This window comes from Mesoplodon bidens (assembly GCF_964165515.1).
Source record: "Mesoplodon bidens genome assembly, chromosome: 15".
NCBI lineage: Eukaryota > Metazoa > Chordata > Mammalia > Artiodactyla > Ziphiidae > Mesoplodon > Mesoplodon bidens.
Genome location: NC_138171.1, coordinates 23,102,502 through 23,117,067, shown reverse-complemented (window position 1 = coordinate 23,117,067; position 14,566 = coordinate 23,102,502). Strand labels below are relative to the sequence as shown.

General features: G+C 45.2%; 1 protein-coding gene across 8 annotated transcripts in view; it reads left to right on the top strand.

Annotated features, from left to right (window-relative positions):
• Positions 1–14,566, top strand: part of DLGAP4 (DLG associated protein 4) — a gene marked incomplete at its 5' end in the record, with an annotated part of 92,393 nt that overhangs the window by 57,562 nt on the left and 20,265 nt on the right. For 6 of the 8 annotated variants that reach the window (XM_081257373.1, XM_081257372.1, XM_081257378.1 and 3 more), the window contains 2 exons: positions 735–823; positions 1,344–1,756. In XM_081257373.1, the coding sequence (XP_081113499.1) occupies positions 735–823; positions 1,344–1,756 (502 nt within the window). Of the gene's footprint in view, positions 1–401; positions 482–734; positions 824–1,343; positions 1,757–14,566 lie in introns of all 8 variants that reach the window. The other 2 variants (XM_081257374.1, XM_081257379.1) reach the window with 1 other exon arrangement.

Below are 14,566 nucleotides of genomic sequence, written 5' to 3'. Positions count from 1 at the left end.
TGGCCACGTACCTCTGTCCCGGAAGAGGAAGATAGGCCCAGGGCATCACTGGTATAGAGGAAGAGTGCCAGCTTTGCACGTGGCTCCCCTGGCCCAGCCAGCGCTGAAGGTAACCTCAGCCAAGTGTGATCGAGGCCCAGGGCTGGCATCCCGTAGGGCCCAGGGACTTGGCCGGCTCTCGCCTTGGTTGCAGCTTTCATATCCAGAGCTGCTGTCCAAGGTTTGCCCGCAGTGCAGGCGCCTCCAGCCTGCCCTTCACCTGCAGGGTTGGGGGAGTGACCTTTGCCTCGAGACAGCCCCGCTTCAACTACACCAGATAACGGCTGTGGCTTTGTGTGTGTGTGTGTTTTCTTTCTCTTTCGTTGTCCTTTCTGTTTTTCCTCTCTCTGATGCGTGTGAAGGAGAGGACTAGAAGGAACGATTCCCACCTCTCGGAGGACAACGGACCCAAAGCGATCGATGCGATGGCACCCTCCTCAGAGTAGGGAAAGCCAGTCGTCTCCACCCGTCCCACCTCCCACCCACCTGCCCGCCCGCCTCCGCGCGAATGAGCAGTGCCCGGCTTAACCTGGTCCGGCCTCGGGCCCACGTGCAGTGTCCGCATGCCTCGTGTCTGTCTGTCCACACGTCCGTTTGCGTCGTCCCACGAATGTGAATTTCAGCAGCAAGTGTGGTGTTTGTTCTTTATTTTTGTCTTTGTCTCCGTGCCGTTGCTGTCGTTGTCCTTCAATAAGGTTGACTGCATTCAGCCAGTGCCAAAAGAGGAGCCCAGTCCCGCTACCAAATTCCAGTCCATCGGGGTTCAGGTAGAGGACGACTGGCGGTAAGTGGCACCGAGGTGTTGGCTGCCTCTCCCCTCTCCTCTCCCTCCCTCTGCTCTCCCCTCTCCTGCGCCTTCTCCTCCTGCTCTCCCTAACCCACTTCTCCTTGCTGGATTTCTAGTAACCGAGCTGGGTTTGGGGTGCGGGCACTGGCCCAGGTGTGGGAGGCGGGGCGGGCGGGCGTTCTCAACGAGCGCTTGCTCTGTGAGATTAATCAGCCGCGGGGGCCGAGGCCGGGTGGAGACATGGCCTGGCACCCCGACGTTGGTGGGCGTCCTGGCCCCAGTGCAGTAAACAGGCAACCTTATGACCTTGTCTGTGTGTGCGTGTGCGTGTGGGCGGGGCGGGGGCTGAGCAGAGAATGAGACGGGGGCTGTGGGACCCGCTTCAGGCGCATGGTGAGCAGATGATGCATCCGTTTCTCTGTCTCCCGTGTGTCCGGGTCGGGGTGGCCTCTGGTCTCTGGCCCTCTGGGTGACTCACCCCTTACTGTCCCCACCCCACTCCACCCCGCACCCACAGAAGCAGCGCCCCCTCTCACAGCATGTCCTCCCGACGGGACACCGACTCGGATACCCAGGATGCCAATGACTCGAGCTGTAAGTCATCTGAGAGGAGCCTCCCGGACTGCACCCCACACCCCGACTCCATCAGCATCGATGCCGGCCCCCGGCAGACCCCCAGGATTGCCCAGATCAAGCGCAACCTCTCCTATGGAGACGACAGCGACCCTGCCTTAGAGGCATCCTCGCTGCCCCCGCCCGACCCCTGGCTGGAGACGTCCTCCAGCTCCCCCGCGGAGCCAGCACAGCCAGGGGCCTGCCGCCGGGACGGCTACTGGTTCTTGAAGCTGCTTCAGGCAGAAACGGAGCGGCTGGAAGGCTGGTGCTGCCAGATGGACAAGGAGACCAAAGAGAATAGCCTCTCTGAAGAAGGTGGGCACTGTGAGGCCGGCGCCGGGGGCGGGGCGGGAGGGGTGCGGGTGCCAGCCCCAGCCTCCGAGGTGGGGGTGGGGGGTTCTTAGGTTCTCTTCCTGGGTCGGTTGTGATTCCACCCCTTACTCTCATTCTTTCCTTTCTTCCATCCATGCACCGACCTAACCAAACCTTTTTCCAGAAAGGATTTACGGCAGCAGCTGCTAGTTGCACTGGCTGTGGGGTCAGCAGCCCCCGGGTTTGAATCCCAGCTCTTCCCTTACTAGTGAAGTGACCTTGGGCAGGTTCCTTGAGCCTCAGTTTCCTTACCTGTAACGTGGAGATAATCCTACCCTCTGATGCGGCGGTGCATGTTCAGGGCCCGACGAAGTGCCAGACACGGAAAGTTGGCACCATAATTATGCCTTTGGCGGCTCCTTATTGAGCATCTACTGTGTGCCAAGCACCAGGGATCTTAACTGTGAACCTCAGCAGGGTGTGAAGAACTATGAATGGGTTAGACGTCATCTACTTTCCCACTTAGGCTTCCTGTTTCCAAAAATTCCCCCAAGAAATTAGAGAATAGTTCTAGAAAGAGCTAGAAATATGTAGGGAGCCTAGATTCACAGGTGTTTGATACAGGGGAGGGGTGGTTTGGAGGCAGGCCCCTGGGAAGCTCCGGCCCCTAGATGGCTCCCCTTCACAGACCTGCAGGAAGGACAGGTCTCCGGAGTATCCAGAAGGGATGGAGCCAGCATCCCACTGACCCCTGCTGGGGCAGGGCCTGAGGAAACCACCCCTTGATGACTCAGAGGCCCCGTTTTCACTCTCTCTAGGCCAGTCCCCAGCTTTGATGTCACACCCACTGGTGTGCAGGGCACTGTTGTGAGGTACATACCTAATAACCTTTTACAATACTAGTATTTACAAAATCAGAACAGAGGCAAGGATCAGAGAGAGCACTTAATGGCTTCTAACAGAAACCACCCGGCCTTCTGCCCTTCCTCAGCCTTCCCCACTGGCAGCTCTCATCAACTGTGTATTCTGGTATTTACCTTCATGTTTCTTTTTCATTTTTAAATGGGATTACCTTTTATTTCCTCTCAAATTAATCATCACTATGCATTGATCTCTACTATAATGGCTCAGTATTTAGCTCTGTCACCTCCACTTCCTGTGCCCCACCCTCCGTATATTACATCAGTTTGGGGTTAAAAAACAACCAACATTTCTGTTTGCTATGAGTATGTAAATGATGTTCACTGCAGAGCCTTGTAATATATTAATGATTTCATTTTCTTATACATTTTGTTTTTCCTAGAATGAATGGTTGCCTCATTTTTTTTATACACTTTATTTTCTAAGCCCTTATTTGTAATTTTTTTCACATGCTCCACCAGATCGGCCAGCCCCTCATCAATATTATTTTCCAGGTGTGCAAACGTATCAGATAATCTCATGATCTCCTATTTTTCCTGGTGCCCTCTGTCCTCTGCCCTGATCTGGCCAGCTTGCTTTCTGGGCCTGCTGGCAGGCTGCTGTCCAGAGACTTCCCTTTTCGTCACCTGGGACTGCCCTTGGCTACTTTACTGTGATGGACACCCTGCTTTTTTGGACAACATGGTCTTCCACTTTCCTGGTTTTAGCCCCTCACTTTACGGGAGCACACCTTCAGTTGGAGATAAATTTTTGGAAACTGTATGTCTTTATTCAGACCTCATATAGTTTGGCTGGGTGTAAAGTTGAAAATAGTAAATACAAATTATTTTTGTATATAAATGTAGATATAATTTATATATAAATATTAAAATAAAGTTGAAAGTAACTTTCCCTCAGAATCTTTTAAAGAGGCCGTATTATGTTTAGCTTCCATTACTTGTGCTGAAAAGTTTGAGGCCATTCTAGGTCTCAGTCCTTTGTATTATTTTATCTCTGGAAGCTGTTAGGATCTGTTAGAATCTTCACTTTACCTCTCTTACGAAATTTCTCAGTGATGTGCCCTGGAATGGGTCTTTGTGCCAGTAGTTAATAGGCCACTTTTATGTGGAGACTCAGGTCTTTTGTTTCTTGCAGAAATAGTCTTGCATTAATTTTTAAAAATAATTTCCTCACTGCCACTTGTTCTGTTTTCTCTCTCTGAAATTCCTGTCACTCACATGTTGGATCTGCTGAGTTGATCCTGTCTCTGATCTTTTCTTTCTCTTATCTTTTTGTTGTCTCTCTTTCTGGAAGGCTTTCTTTCTTTTTTTTTTTTTTTTCTTTTCTTTTTTTTCCACGCTATAACAACTTTATTGAGATATAATTCACATGCCATAAAATTTACCCTTTTAAAGTGTACAGTTCCGTGGCAGTTCATACACTCATAATGTTGTGCAACCATCACTGTTATCTAAATTCAGAACATTTTCATCGCTCCAAAAAGAAACCCCATGACCATAAGCAGTCACTCCTCATCCCCTCCTCCCCACTAGCTCTTAGCAACCACTAATTCTGTCTCCGTGGATTTGCCTATTCTGGACATTTATGTAAATGGAGTCATACAGTGTGATTGTATGACAGGTCTTTTGTGTCTGGCTTCTTTTGCTGCATGTTTTTAAGGTTCATCCATGTTGTAGCATGTAGCAGTTCTTCATTCCTTATTGTGGAGTAATATTCCATTTTATGGGTAATACTACATTTTATTTATACATGTATCTGTTGATGGACATTTGAATTGTTTCCACTTTGGGGCTAGTATGAATAATGCTGCTGTGCACATTTGTGTACAAGTTTTTGTGTGGATCTATGTTCATCTCCTTTGGGTATATAAGTAGGAGTGGAATTGCTGGGTCATGTGATAATTCTGTGTTTAACTTTTTGAGGAACCTGCTAAACTCTTCCACAGTGGCTGCACCATTTAACATTCCCACCAGCAGCACACGAGGGTTCTGATTTCTCCACATCCTCACCAACACTTGTAATTATTGCTCTTTTTGATTATAGCCATCATGGTGGGTATAGTAGTACCTCACTGTGGGTTTTTTTGTTTGTTTGTTTGTTTTTTGTGGTACGCGGGCCTCACCGTTGTTGCCTCTCCCGTTGCGGAGCACAGGCTCCAGACGCGCAGGCTCAGCGGCCGTGGCTCACGGGCCCAGGGGCTCCGCGGCATGTGGGGTCCTCCCGGACCGGGGCACAAACCCGCCTCCCCTGCATCGGCAGGCGGACTCTCAACCACTGCGCCACCAGGGAAGCCCCTCACTGTGGTTTTGATTTGAGTTTCCACGGTGGCTAATAAAGTATAGCATCTTTGCAAGTGCTATTTTTTTTTTGGAGAAATCTGTTGAGTTTGGGAGGTTTTCTTGACTTTATCTCTAAACACTGTACATCAAATGTTTTACTACAGCTATTCGTATAAGAGCTCTTTCTTACTCTGTTCCTTTTTTCATAATATTTTGTCCTTGTTTTATGGATAGAGTATCTTCTCCTACCTTTCTAAGATTTACATATATATTTAAGTTTTCATGTGTCTCTGTGTTGTCCCTATTTCCTTTAGGCTCCGTTTTTCGACGTGTCTTTTTGGGTTGGAGTCTTTCCTGGAATGTCCAGTGATCTTTAGTTATTTATTCATATTAAAAGTGAGGAACTAACTCAGGGGTAGGAAGGGATGGAGTAGAAGATTTCTGGTTTTGTTGTAAGCCTAGTAGTTCCACTTTCTGTTTTTTAATTTTATGATTTAATTTAAAATAAAACTTTGGAATTCCCTGGCAGTCCAGTGGTTAGGACTCAGCGCTTTCACTGCTGTGGCCCAGGTTCAATCCCTGGTTGGGGAACTAAGATCCCGCAAGCTGTGTGGCGCAGCCAAAAAATTAAAATTAAAATTAAATAAAGGACTTACCTGGTGGTGCAGTGGTTAAGAATCCGCCTGCCAATGCAGGGGACACGGGTTCGAGCCCTAGTCTGGGAAGATCCCACATGCTGTGGAGCAGCTAAGCCCGTGTGCCACAACTACTGAGCCCACATGCCACAACTACTACAGCCCGTGCTCTGCAACAAGAGAAGCCACTGCAATGAGAAGCCCACGCACCACAACGAAGAGTAACCCCCACTCACCGCAACTAGAGAAAGCCCACGTGCAGCAGCGAAGACCCAAAGCAGCCAAAAATAAATAAATAAAATAAATTTATAAATTGCATGTTATGTTCTTTTGAAAAAAATTAAATATAATAAAATAAAACTTAATTTTAGAGTTAGCAAAAGCAAACTATATAATATAAAAATAGCAAAAGTCATGGTAATATACTGGTATGTTGATAATATATGGTAATAACATCAAAGATGAAGAAATAATTATTTAGCTATCATGATAAAAACTTTTTGGGACTTCCCTGGTGGCGCAGTGGTTAAGAACCTGCCTGCTAATGCAGGGGACACGGGTTCGAGCCCTGGTCCGGGAAGATCCCACATGCTGTGGAGCAACTAAGCCCGTGCGCCACAACTACTGAGCCTGCGCTCTACAGCCTGTGAGCCACAACTACTGAAGCCCACACGCCTAGAGTCTGTGCTCCGCAACAAGAGAAGCCACCACAATGAGAAGTCCGCGCACCTCAACGAAGAGCAGCCCCCGCTCACCTCAACTAGAGGAAGCCTGCGCAGAGCAACGAAGACCCAATGCAGCCAAAAATAAATAAATAAACAAACAAATAAATAAAATTTATAAGGAAAAAAAGAATAGCATTATTAAAAAAAAAACCTTTAATAGCAGAATAAAACTCATAATGTACCAAGATTTTGTTTGAATACCTCTGTTCAAGTCTTTTGAGTATATACGTAGGAGTGGAATTGCTGGATCATGTGGTAATTCTATGTTTAACTTTTTTCCATTTTTTTATGGTGGTAAAATATATATAACATAAAATTTGCCATTCTAATCACTTTTAAGTGCATAATTCAGTGGCATTACTTATATTCACAATGTTGTATATTACCAACATCTATTTCCAAAACTTTTTTTATCACCCCAAATTGAGATTCTGTACCCGTTAAGCAATAATTCCCCATTCCCTTCTCCACCTAGTCCCTGGTAACCTCTAATCTACTTTCTGTCTCTATGAATTTCCCTATTCTAGATCTTTCATGTAAGTGGGAAGATACAGTGTTTGTCCTTTTGTGTCTGGCATGTTTTCAAGGTACATCCATGTTGTAGCATATCAGAACTTTATTCCTTTCCATAGCTGAATAATATTCCATTGTATGTAAATACCACATTTGTTTGGTCCATTCATCTGTTGATGGACACTTGGGTTATTTCCACCTTTCAGCTACTGTGAATAATGCTACAGTGAACACGATATGAGAATCTGTTTCAGTCCTATTTTCAGTTATTTTGGGTTTAAACCTAAGAATGGAATTGCTGGGTCACATGGTAATTAATTCCATGTCTAGCTTTTTGAGGAATTGCCAGTGTTTTCCACAGCAGATGCACCATTTTACATTCCCACCGGCAATGCATGAGGGTTCCCATTTCTGTATATCCTTGCTAACACTTGTTATTTTCTGTCTTTTAAAAAAAATTATAGCCATCCTAGTAGGTATAAAATGGTATCTCATTGTCATTTTTTTAAAATATTTTATTTATTTTTAAATTATTATTTTTTTACGGCTGCGTCGGGTCTTAGTTGTGGCATGCGGGATCTTTCATTGCAGCACACGGGCTGTTCGTTGCAGTGTGCGGGCTTCTCTCTAGTTGTTTCTTGCGGGTTTTTTCTTCTCTAGTTGTGATGTGTGGGCTCTGTAGTTTGCGGCTTGTGGGCTCTAGTTGAGGTGCTGGAGCTCAGTGGTTGTGGCACGGGATTAGTTGCCCTTTAGCATGTGGGATCTTAGTTCCCCGACCAGGGATTGAACCCACATCCCCTGCATTGGAAGGTGGATTCTTAACCACTGGACCACCAGGGAAGTCCCCATTGTCATTTTGATTTGCATTTCCCTAATGACTGATGCTGAGCCTCTTTTCATGTTCTTATTGGTCATTTGTATATCTTCGGAGAAATATCTATTCAGTCTATTTAATTGAGTTGTTTGTCTTTTTGTTGTGGAGTTTAGGAGTTCTTTACATATTCTTGATAATAGGCCCTTGTCAGATATATGATTTGTAAATATTTTCTCCCATTCTGTAGGTTGTCTTTTTACTTTCTTCATAGTGTCCTTTGATGTGCAAGTCTTTAATTTCGATAAAGTCCAATTTATCTATTTTTCATTTATTGCTGTGCTTCCATTTATTTTAAAACTATGAGTATATGTTAATTTAATAAAAATTAAAATTAGGACAAAAAAACAGTTGAAGCAATGAGAGACTAACTGGCAGCTCTGTGGACAGGGCCCGTTGAAAGGTAGGCTTCTGTAGCCACCTTTTCAGAATACTGGTTTTAAATAACATACAGTAAAAATTATACCCAGGGCTTCTCCGGTGGCGCAGTGGTTAAGAATCTGCCTGCCAATGCAGGGGACACAGGTTCGAGCCCTGGTCCGGGCAGATCCCACATGCCGCGGAGCAACTAAGCCCGTGCGCCACAACTACTGAGCCTGTGCTCTAGAGCCCACAAGCCACAACTACTGAGCCCACGCACCACAACTACTGAAGCCCACACGCCTAGAGCCTGTGCTCTGCAACAAGAGAAGCCACCCAACGAGAAGCCCACGCATCGTAACGAAGAGTAGCCCCCACTCGCCACAACTAGAGAAAAGCCCGCGTGCAGCAACAAAGACCCAACACAGCCAAAAATAAAAATAATTAATTAAAAAAAAATTATATCGGGGATTCCCTGGTGGCGCAGTGGTTAAGAATCCGCCTGCCAATGCAGGGGACACGGGTTCGAGCCCTGGGCCGGGAGGATCCCACATCCCACGGAGCAACTAAGCCCATGTACCACACTACTGAGCCTGAGCTCTAGAACCCATGGGCCGCAACTGCTGAAGCCCGCCCGCCTAGAGCCCTGTGCTCCTCAGCAAGAGAAGTCACCACAATGAGAAGCCCGCGCACCGCAATGAAGACCCAATGCAGCCAAAAATTAATTAATTAATTAATTTAAAAAAATTATATCAAGATAACAAAGGGAACCAATTACATTAATATACAGTTTCTAAAATAGTGAATAAATTTGTGATATGGTAATACTATATATACTTCTTTGTTAAGGCATTAAGTAATACAGTCTAGCAGTCAGTCTAAAATTACTATAATTTTAAAGTAATGATGACAGTAAACATTATTTCAAGATAACTGACCACTGTAATGTGATATGAAATTATCTTTGATTTCTATTGGTGACAGTGTGACAGGTTCTGCTGACATTGAACTGAAGTGGTTTGTTGCCCATCTAAGTTTAAGGCTGTCCTGCTTTAGGGTGATTGGGTGACAAACTGGCCTTTGCCTTAGAAGATCTTGAAATGTCAGTATCTTTTCTCTAGAATCCTTCAGAATCTTCTTCAGAAAAGAATCCTCTAGTTTCTTTGGGGGCATGTGTCTGGTTGCTGGCATTCCAGGTGCAGGGTACAGGGAGGGAGCTCGCAGACTATCATTCACTCTATGCAGTCTGCCATTGACCCTGCCTGGTGGCCTAGGGTCAGAGCATCTAGAGCAGCGCTATTTGGCAAAAATATAATGCGAGCCATGTGCTTTAAATGTTCTAGGAGCTGCATTTAAAAAGCAAAAAGAAATAGGTGAAATTAATTTTTGTAAGTTATCTTACACAGTATGTCCAAAATAGTAGCGTTTCAACATACAGAATTATTGAGGTGTTACATTCCTTTTCATGCTAAGTACTTAAAATCCAGTGTATATTTTACTTTATCGTACATCTCAATCCAGACAAACAACATTGCCGGTGCTCGCTTGCTGCAAATGGCCGGGGGCCGTTGTATTGGACGGCACAGATGAGGAGAATAAGCCTGGGTGGGCGTGCGCGGATACCTTAGTGATTCAGTGTTAAACTTTTCTGTACTACACTTAATTCTAATTCTTTCTGGATTGAGAAGATGCTTACCTGCTAAGCATATGTCACGCCAAACAGTATTGGTGTTACCTTCCTGTAATATTATGGGGGGAGGGGTGCTCTTTCAAATGATGACATTTCTTAATAAGCAGCCCTCAGCCCCTGCTGTTGAACCCAACCTCTGGATGGAGCCCTTTCCACAGCCCTACATCAGTGACTATAACTTAAAGATAGATGTAGTCACGTTGCTCTGTCCCTTAGATTCAAGATAAATATTCTGACTGCTCAGGTGAATCAGTAACGCCCATGCAGGTGGCTGCGTCTCTTGAGTGGATTTTGTGTTATACCACCATCCATCTCCAGAACTTTTCATCTTCCCAAACTGACACTCTGTACCTATTAAATGCTAACTCCCCATTCTCCCTCTCCCAGCCCCTGGCAACCACCATTCTACTTTCTGTCTCTGAATTTGACTACTCTGGGTCCCTCATATAAGTGGAATCATACGGTCTTTGTCCTTCTGTGACTGGCTTGTTTCACTTAGCATAATATCCTCAAGATTCATTCATGTTACAGCTTGTATCAGAATTCCGTTCCTTTTTAAGGCTGAGTCATATTCTATTGTATGGAGAGACCACATTTTGCTTATCCATTCATGTGTCCGTGGATGCTTGGATTGCTTCCATCTTTTGTCATTTGTGAATAATGACATTTCCTACCTCTTAGGACCACAGTTCTTCATTGACACCACCATGCTTTCTGATCAAATTGTGTACGTCCACTCAAGGCCCTGTCTGACTTATGGCCACAAGTTCTAATGTCACTGTTCTTACATATGTGGAAGAGCTTCACCAAGGAGGTGCCTCAAGGAGACCATGGTACCTTCATATCGTGCAGAAGCTTGGAGGATATTTACAGGCAGGGGGAGAGGACAGGGATTCCAGATGGAGGGAGTAGCACGTGCAAAGGCACAGAAGCAGGAAGGGCAGGGCAGGTCCAGGGATTACAACTGAAAAGAAAGGGGTGTGAAGAGGGGGATGGTGGGTCACAAGAGGAGGAAGCTGACTGAGAAGGGCCTCAAATATCAGATCAAAGTATCGGGCCTTACCCTCCAGGCAGGGGAGAGCAGCTAGGGGATCTGAAGCAACAGTGAGGTGGTCAGATTTTCTTTTTGGAAAGATCACCCTTGATTGCTGTGTGGAAAAAGCTTTGGAAACAGGGAGACCAGGGCGGTGGGGTGGAAGAGGAAGGAATGGATAAACAAGAAATTTTCTGAATGTTCTAAATGGACAGGCTAAAGGGGCACAGGGTCCTCCAGCTTCCCTGGTTTGGGCCACAGGTGGATGGAGAGGTCATTAACTTGAAAGAGGGAGGCAGAGGCAGGGCGTGCTTGGCTAGATAAGGAGGGGCTCTTGGGGAAGCAAGATTACAGAGGTCAAGTTGTGCGGCTTTTTTGCTGTTGAAGGAGATGCGGATGAAATGAACGCTTCAACGTAGTCTGTGGGAACTCCTGTGGCCAGGGGGGTGGTCAGGATCGTTCCAGAGGGAGTGGAGAATCAGAGAGCCTTGAACGCTGGGCGGCCTACCATGAGCCAGCACTCGGCATTCATGTCTTGTTTACTCCCGGCTATCCAGTGAGGTTGGAGCTATTAGAATCGTGCCTTGAAGAAGAAACAAACAAATGGAGGTGAAGGGCTCTGCCACTCAACAGCTGTGTGACCTTGGGCACATCTGAGCCTGCTTCCCCCCATTGTTCAGTGGCAATAAGGACCCCACCCTCAGCCTACGGTGGGGGTAAGATGAGACCCTGTGTATGCGGAGTGCTCGGTGGTGAATGGCAGCAGCCGTGCCTGCCGCACCCGCTGTCACCATCATCCTAACTTGTGGATGGACGCAGCCCAGGCCAGGAGCTGAAAAGGCCACACCTCTAGCCTCACTGCTGGGAGGTGAGAGGTGAACAAGGGTAGACATAGAGCTAGCAGCCTGAGGGAAGGGGCCTGCCATCCCATTTCCCCAGCTCTGGCGAGGAAGGAAACTAAGAGACCTTGGGTGAGTCACCTCAGTTCTCCAGGCCTCCACTTCCTCACCTGTGAATTGGGTGGACCAATACCAACCCCACAGGACTGTGTATTAATGTAAGATTAGAAACACAAAGCCCTTGGCAGGAACCCAAGAGGTGGTAGCATTTATTACAGTTGTCGTCGTTAATGTTGATATTAGTATTACTAGAGGCAGGCATTGTAGCCTCCTCCACTTTCACCAGTGGGCAGTTCTGAGTGCAGGTCTCCTTTTTAGGACCTCCCCTAAAGAACTAGTTTGTGTGTAGAGGCGTATACAAGGATGTCTTTGCTGTATTATTTGTAATAAAGCAGGCCCCTCACTGCCTATCACTAAGCGTTCAGTTACCTTTGTTGCATAAAAAGTGATCTCAAACTTAGTGACGTAAAACAACCAGCATTTTATTATGGTTATGGCTATAACAGTAGGTCAGCAGTTCAGCAGGAGCATGGCAAGAACATCTCATCTCTACTCCAAGATGTCTGGGGCCTCAGCTGGGATGACTCAGGGCCTGATATCCGAGGGAAGGAATTACCTGAAGGTAGTTCACTCACATGCCTGGTGCCTAGACCAGAGTGACCTAAAGACCAGGACTGCTTGCCGGGGCCCCTGTGTATGTCTTCTCCATGGGACTTTGCTCCCTCACAGGCAGCCTCGGGGCAGTCAGACTTCTTACCTGTTGGCTCCGGTCTCCAGGCTAACAAGGCTGCCTTGCCTTTGATGACCTCGCCTCAGAAGTCACCTGGGATCTCTACCACTGTATTTTACTGGCTACAGGAAGTCACAAGCCCACCCAGATTCAAGGATGGGGAGAATTAGACCCCGCCTCTTGATAGGGGAGTGTCAGGGTTCTAGAAGAACTCGAGAGACAGGAGACACTGCTGGGGTCATCTTTGGAAAGTACAGTCTGCCACAACACAGAACCAGTTCAATCTAAAATGCAGCAGTTACAAAGAGCGCTTTTACTGCTGAACAAGTATGTTGTGAAGTTCTGTCTAGTTTGACACATACAGATCTGCTTCAGTTTGGTTAAATTCTGTGAAGTGTTCAGTGAGATACATGAAGTACTGCATTTTCTTTGCCCACGTTCCTGATGATGGGTGTTTAGGTGTTTTCAGGGTTTTATCAGCATCTTGGCACACGTCTTTCTTGGCATCATATGTGAGAGAATCTCTCTAGGATACTTAACCTGGGACAGAATTGCTGGATGGATGGAAACACATTTTGTATTTTAATCAGTTCTGCCTGATCGCTCTCCAAAGAGGTTATACCAGTGTATCCTTACACCAACAGTGTTGGAAAATTTCCATTTCTCTGATCCTCACTGATGCTTGATCCTGTCAGACTCTAAATTAAGTATTTGGTAAGTGGAAAAGTATATCTGGTTGATTTAGTTTGTATTTACTTTGTTATTAGAGAAGCTATGCATATTTTCATTAATTTATTGGCTCTTTCAACTTTTTCTCCTGTGAATTGCCCAGATAGTTCATTTTTCTATTATTGCATTGTGTTTTTAAAATTGATTTGTAGTTCTTTATATATGTGGATACTTAATACTATGTCATATATATATTGTTTTATTTTATATATAAATATATATATGTATATGCATGCTTGTGGAATCTTAGTTCCCCAACCATGGATTGAACCTGGGCCCCCTGCAGTGAAAGCACCGAGTCCTAACCACTGGACCATCAGGGAATTCCTAAAATTAATGATGCCTTTATCACTTTTTTTTTACTTGTTTTTTTGGCCATGCCACGCAGCTTGCGGCATCTTAGTTCCCTGACCAGGGATCAAAACCTGGCCCCCTGCAGTGGACCACCAGTGAATTCCCGAAATTAATGATGTTTTTATCGCTATTATTTTTAATTTTAAGTTCATATCTTTAAATCTTCTGCACTTTTGATTTTTTTATTGTCGTAAAATTTATCATCTTAACCATTTTTAAGTGTCCAGTTCAGTGGTATTAAGTGCATTCACATTGTTGTACAGCCATCACCACTATCCATCTCCATAACTCTTTTCATCTTGTAAAACTGAAACTCTATACCCACTACACTATAACTCCCTATTCTCCCCTCCACCCCCGACAACCACCATTATACTTTGTCTTTATGATTTCGACTTATAAAAATAGTATCATATTTGTCTTTTTGTGATTGGTTTATTTCACTTGGCGTAATGTCCTCAAGGTTATTCCATGGTATACCATATATCAGAACTTCATTCCTTTTTATGGCTGAATAATATTCCATTGCATGTATATACCACATTTTGCTTATCCTTCATCCATCAGTGGGCATTTGGGTTGCTTCCACATTTCAGCTACTACTGTGAATAATGAACATGGTCCACAAATATCTCTTCGGGTCCCTGCTTTTAATTCTTTTGGGTATGTACCCAGAAGTGGAATTGCTGGATCATATGGTAATTCTATTTTTAGTTTTTTGAGGAACCACCATACTGTTTTCCACAGCAGCTGTGCTATTATACATTCCTGCCAATAGTGCACAAGAATTCCAGTTTCTCCACATCCCTGCCAACACTTGCTGTTTTGTTTTTTTTTTTTGATAGTGGCCTTCCTAATGCGTATGAGGTGGTATCTCATCGTAGTTTTATTTTTAATTTTTATTTACAATGTTGTGTTTCAGGTGTACAGCAACGTGAATCAGTTTTACATATACATATATCCACTTTTTTAATATTCTTTTCCCATATAGGTCATTACAGAGTATTGGGTAGAGTTCCCTGTGCTATACAGTAGGTCCTATTAGTTAGCTATTTTATATACAGTAGTGTATGT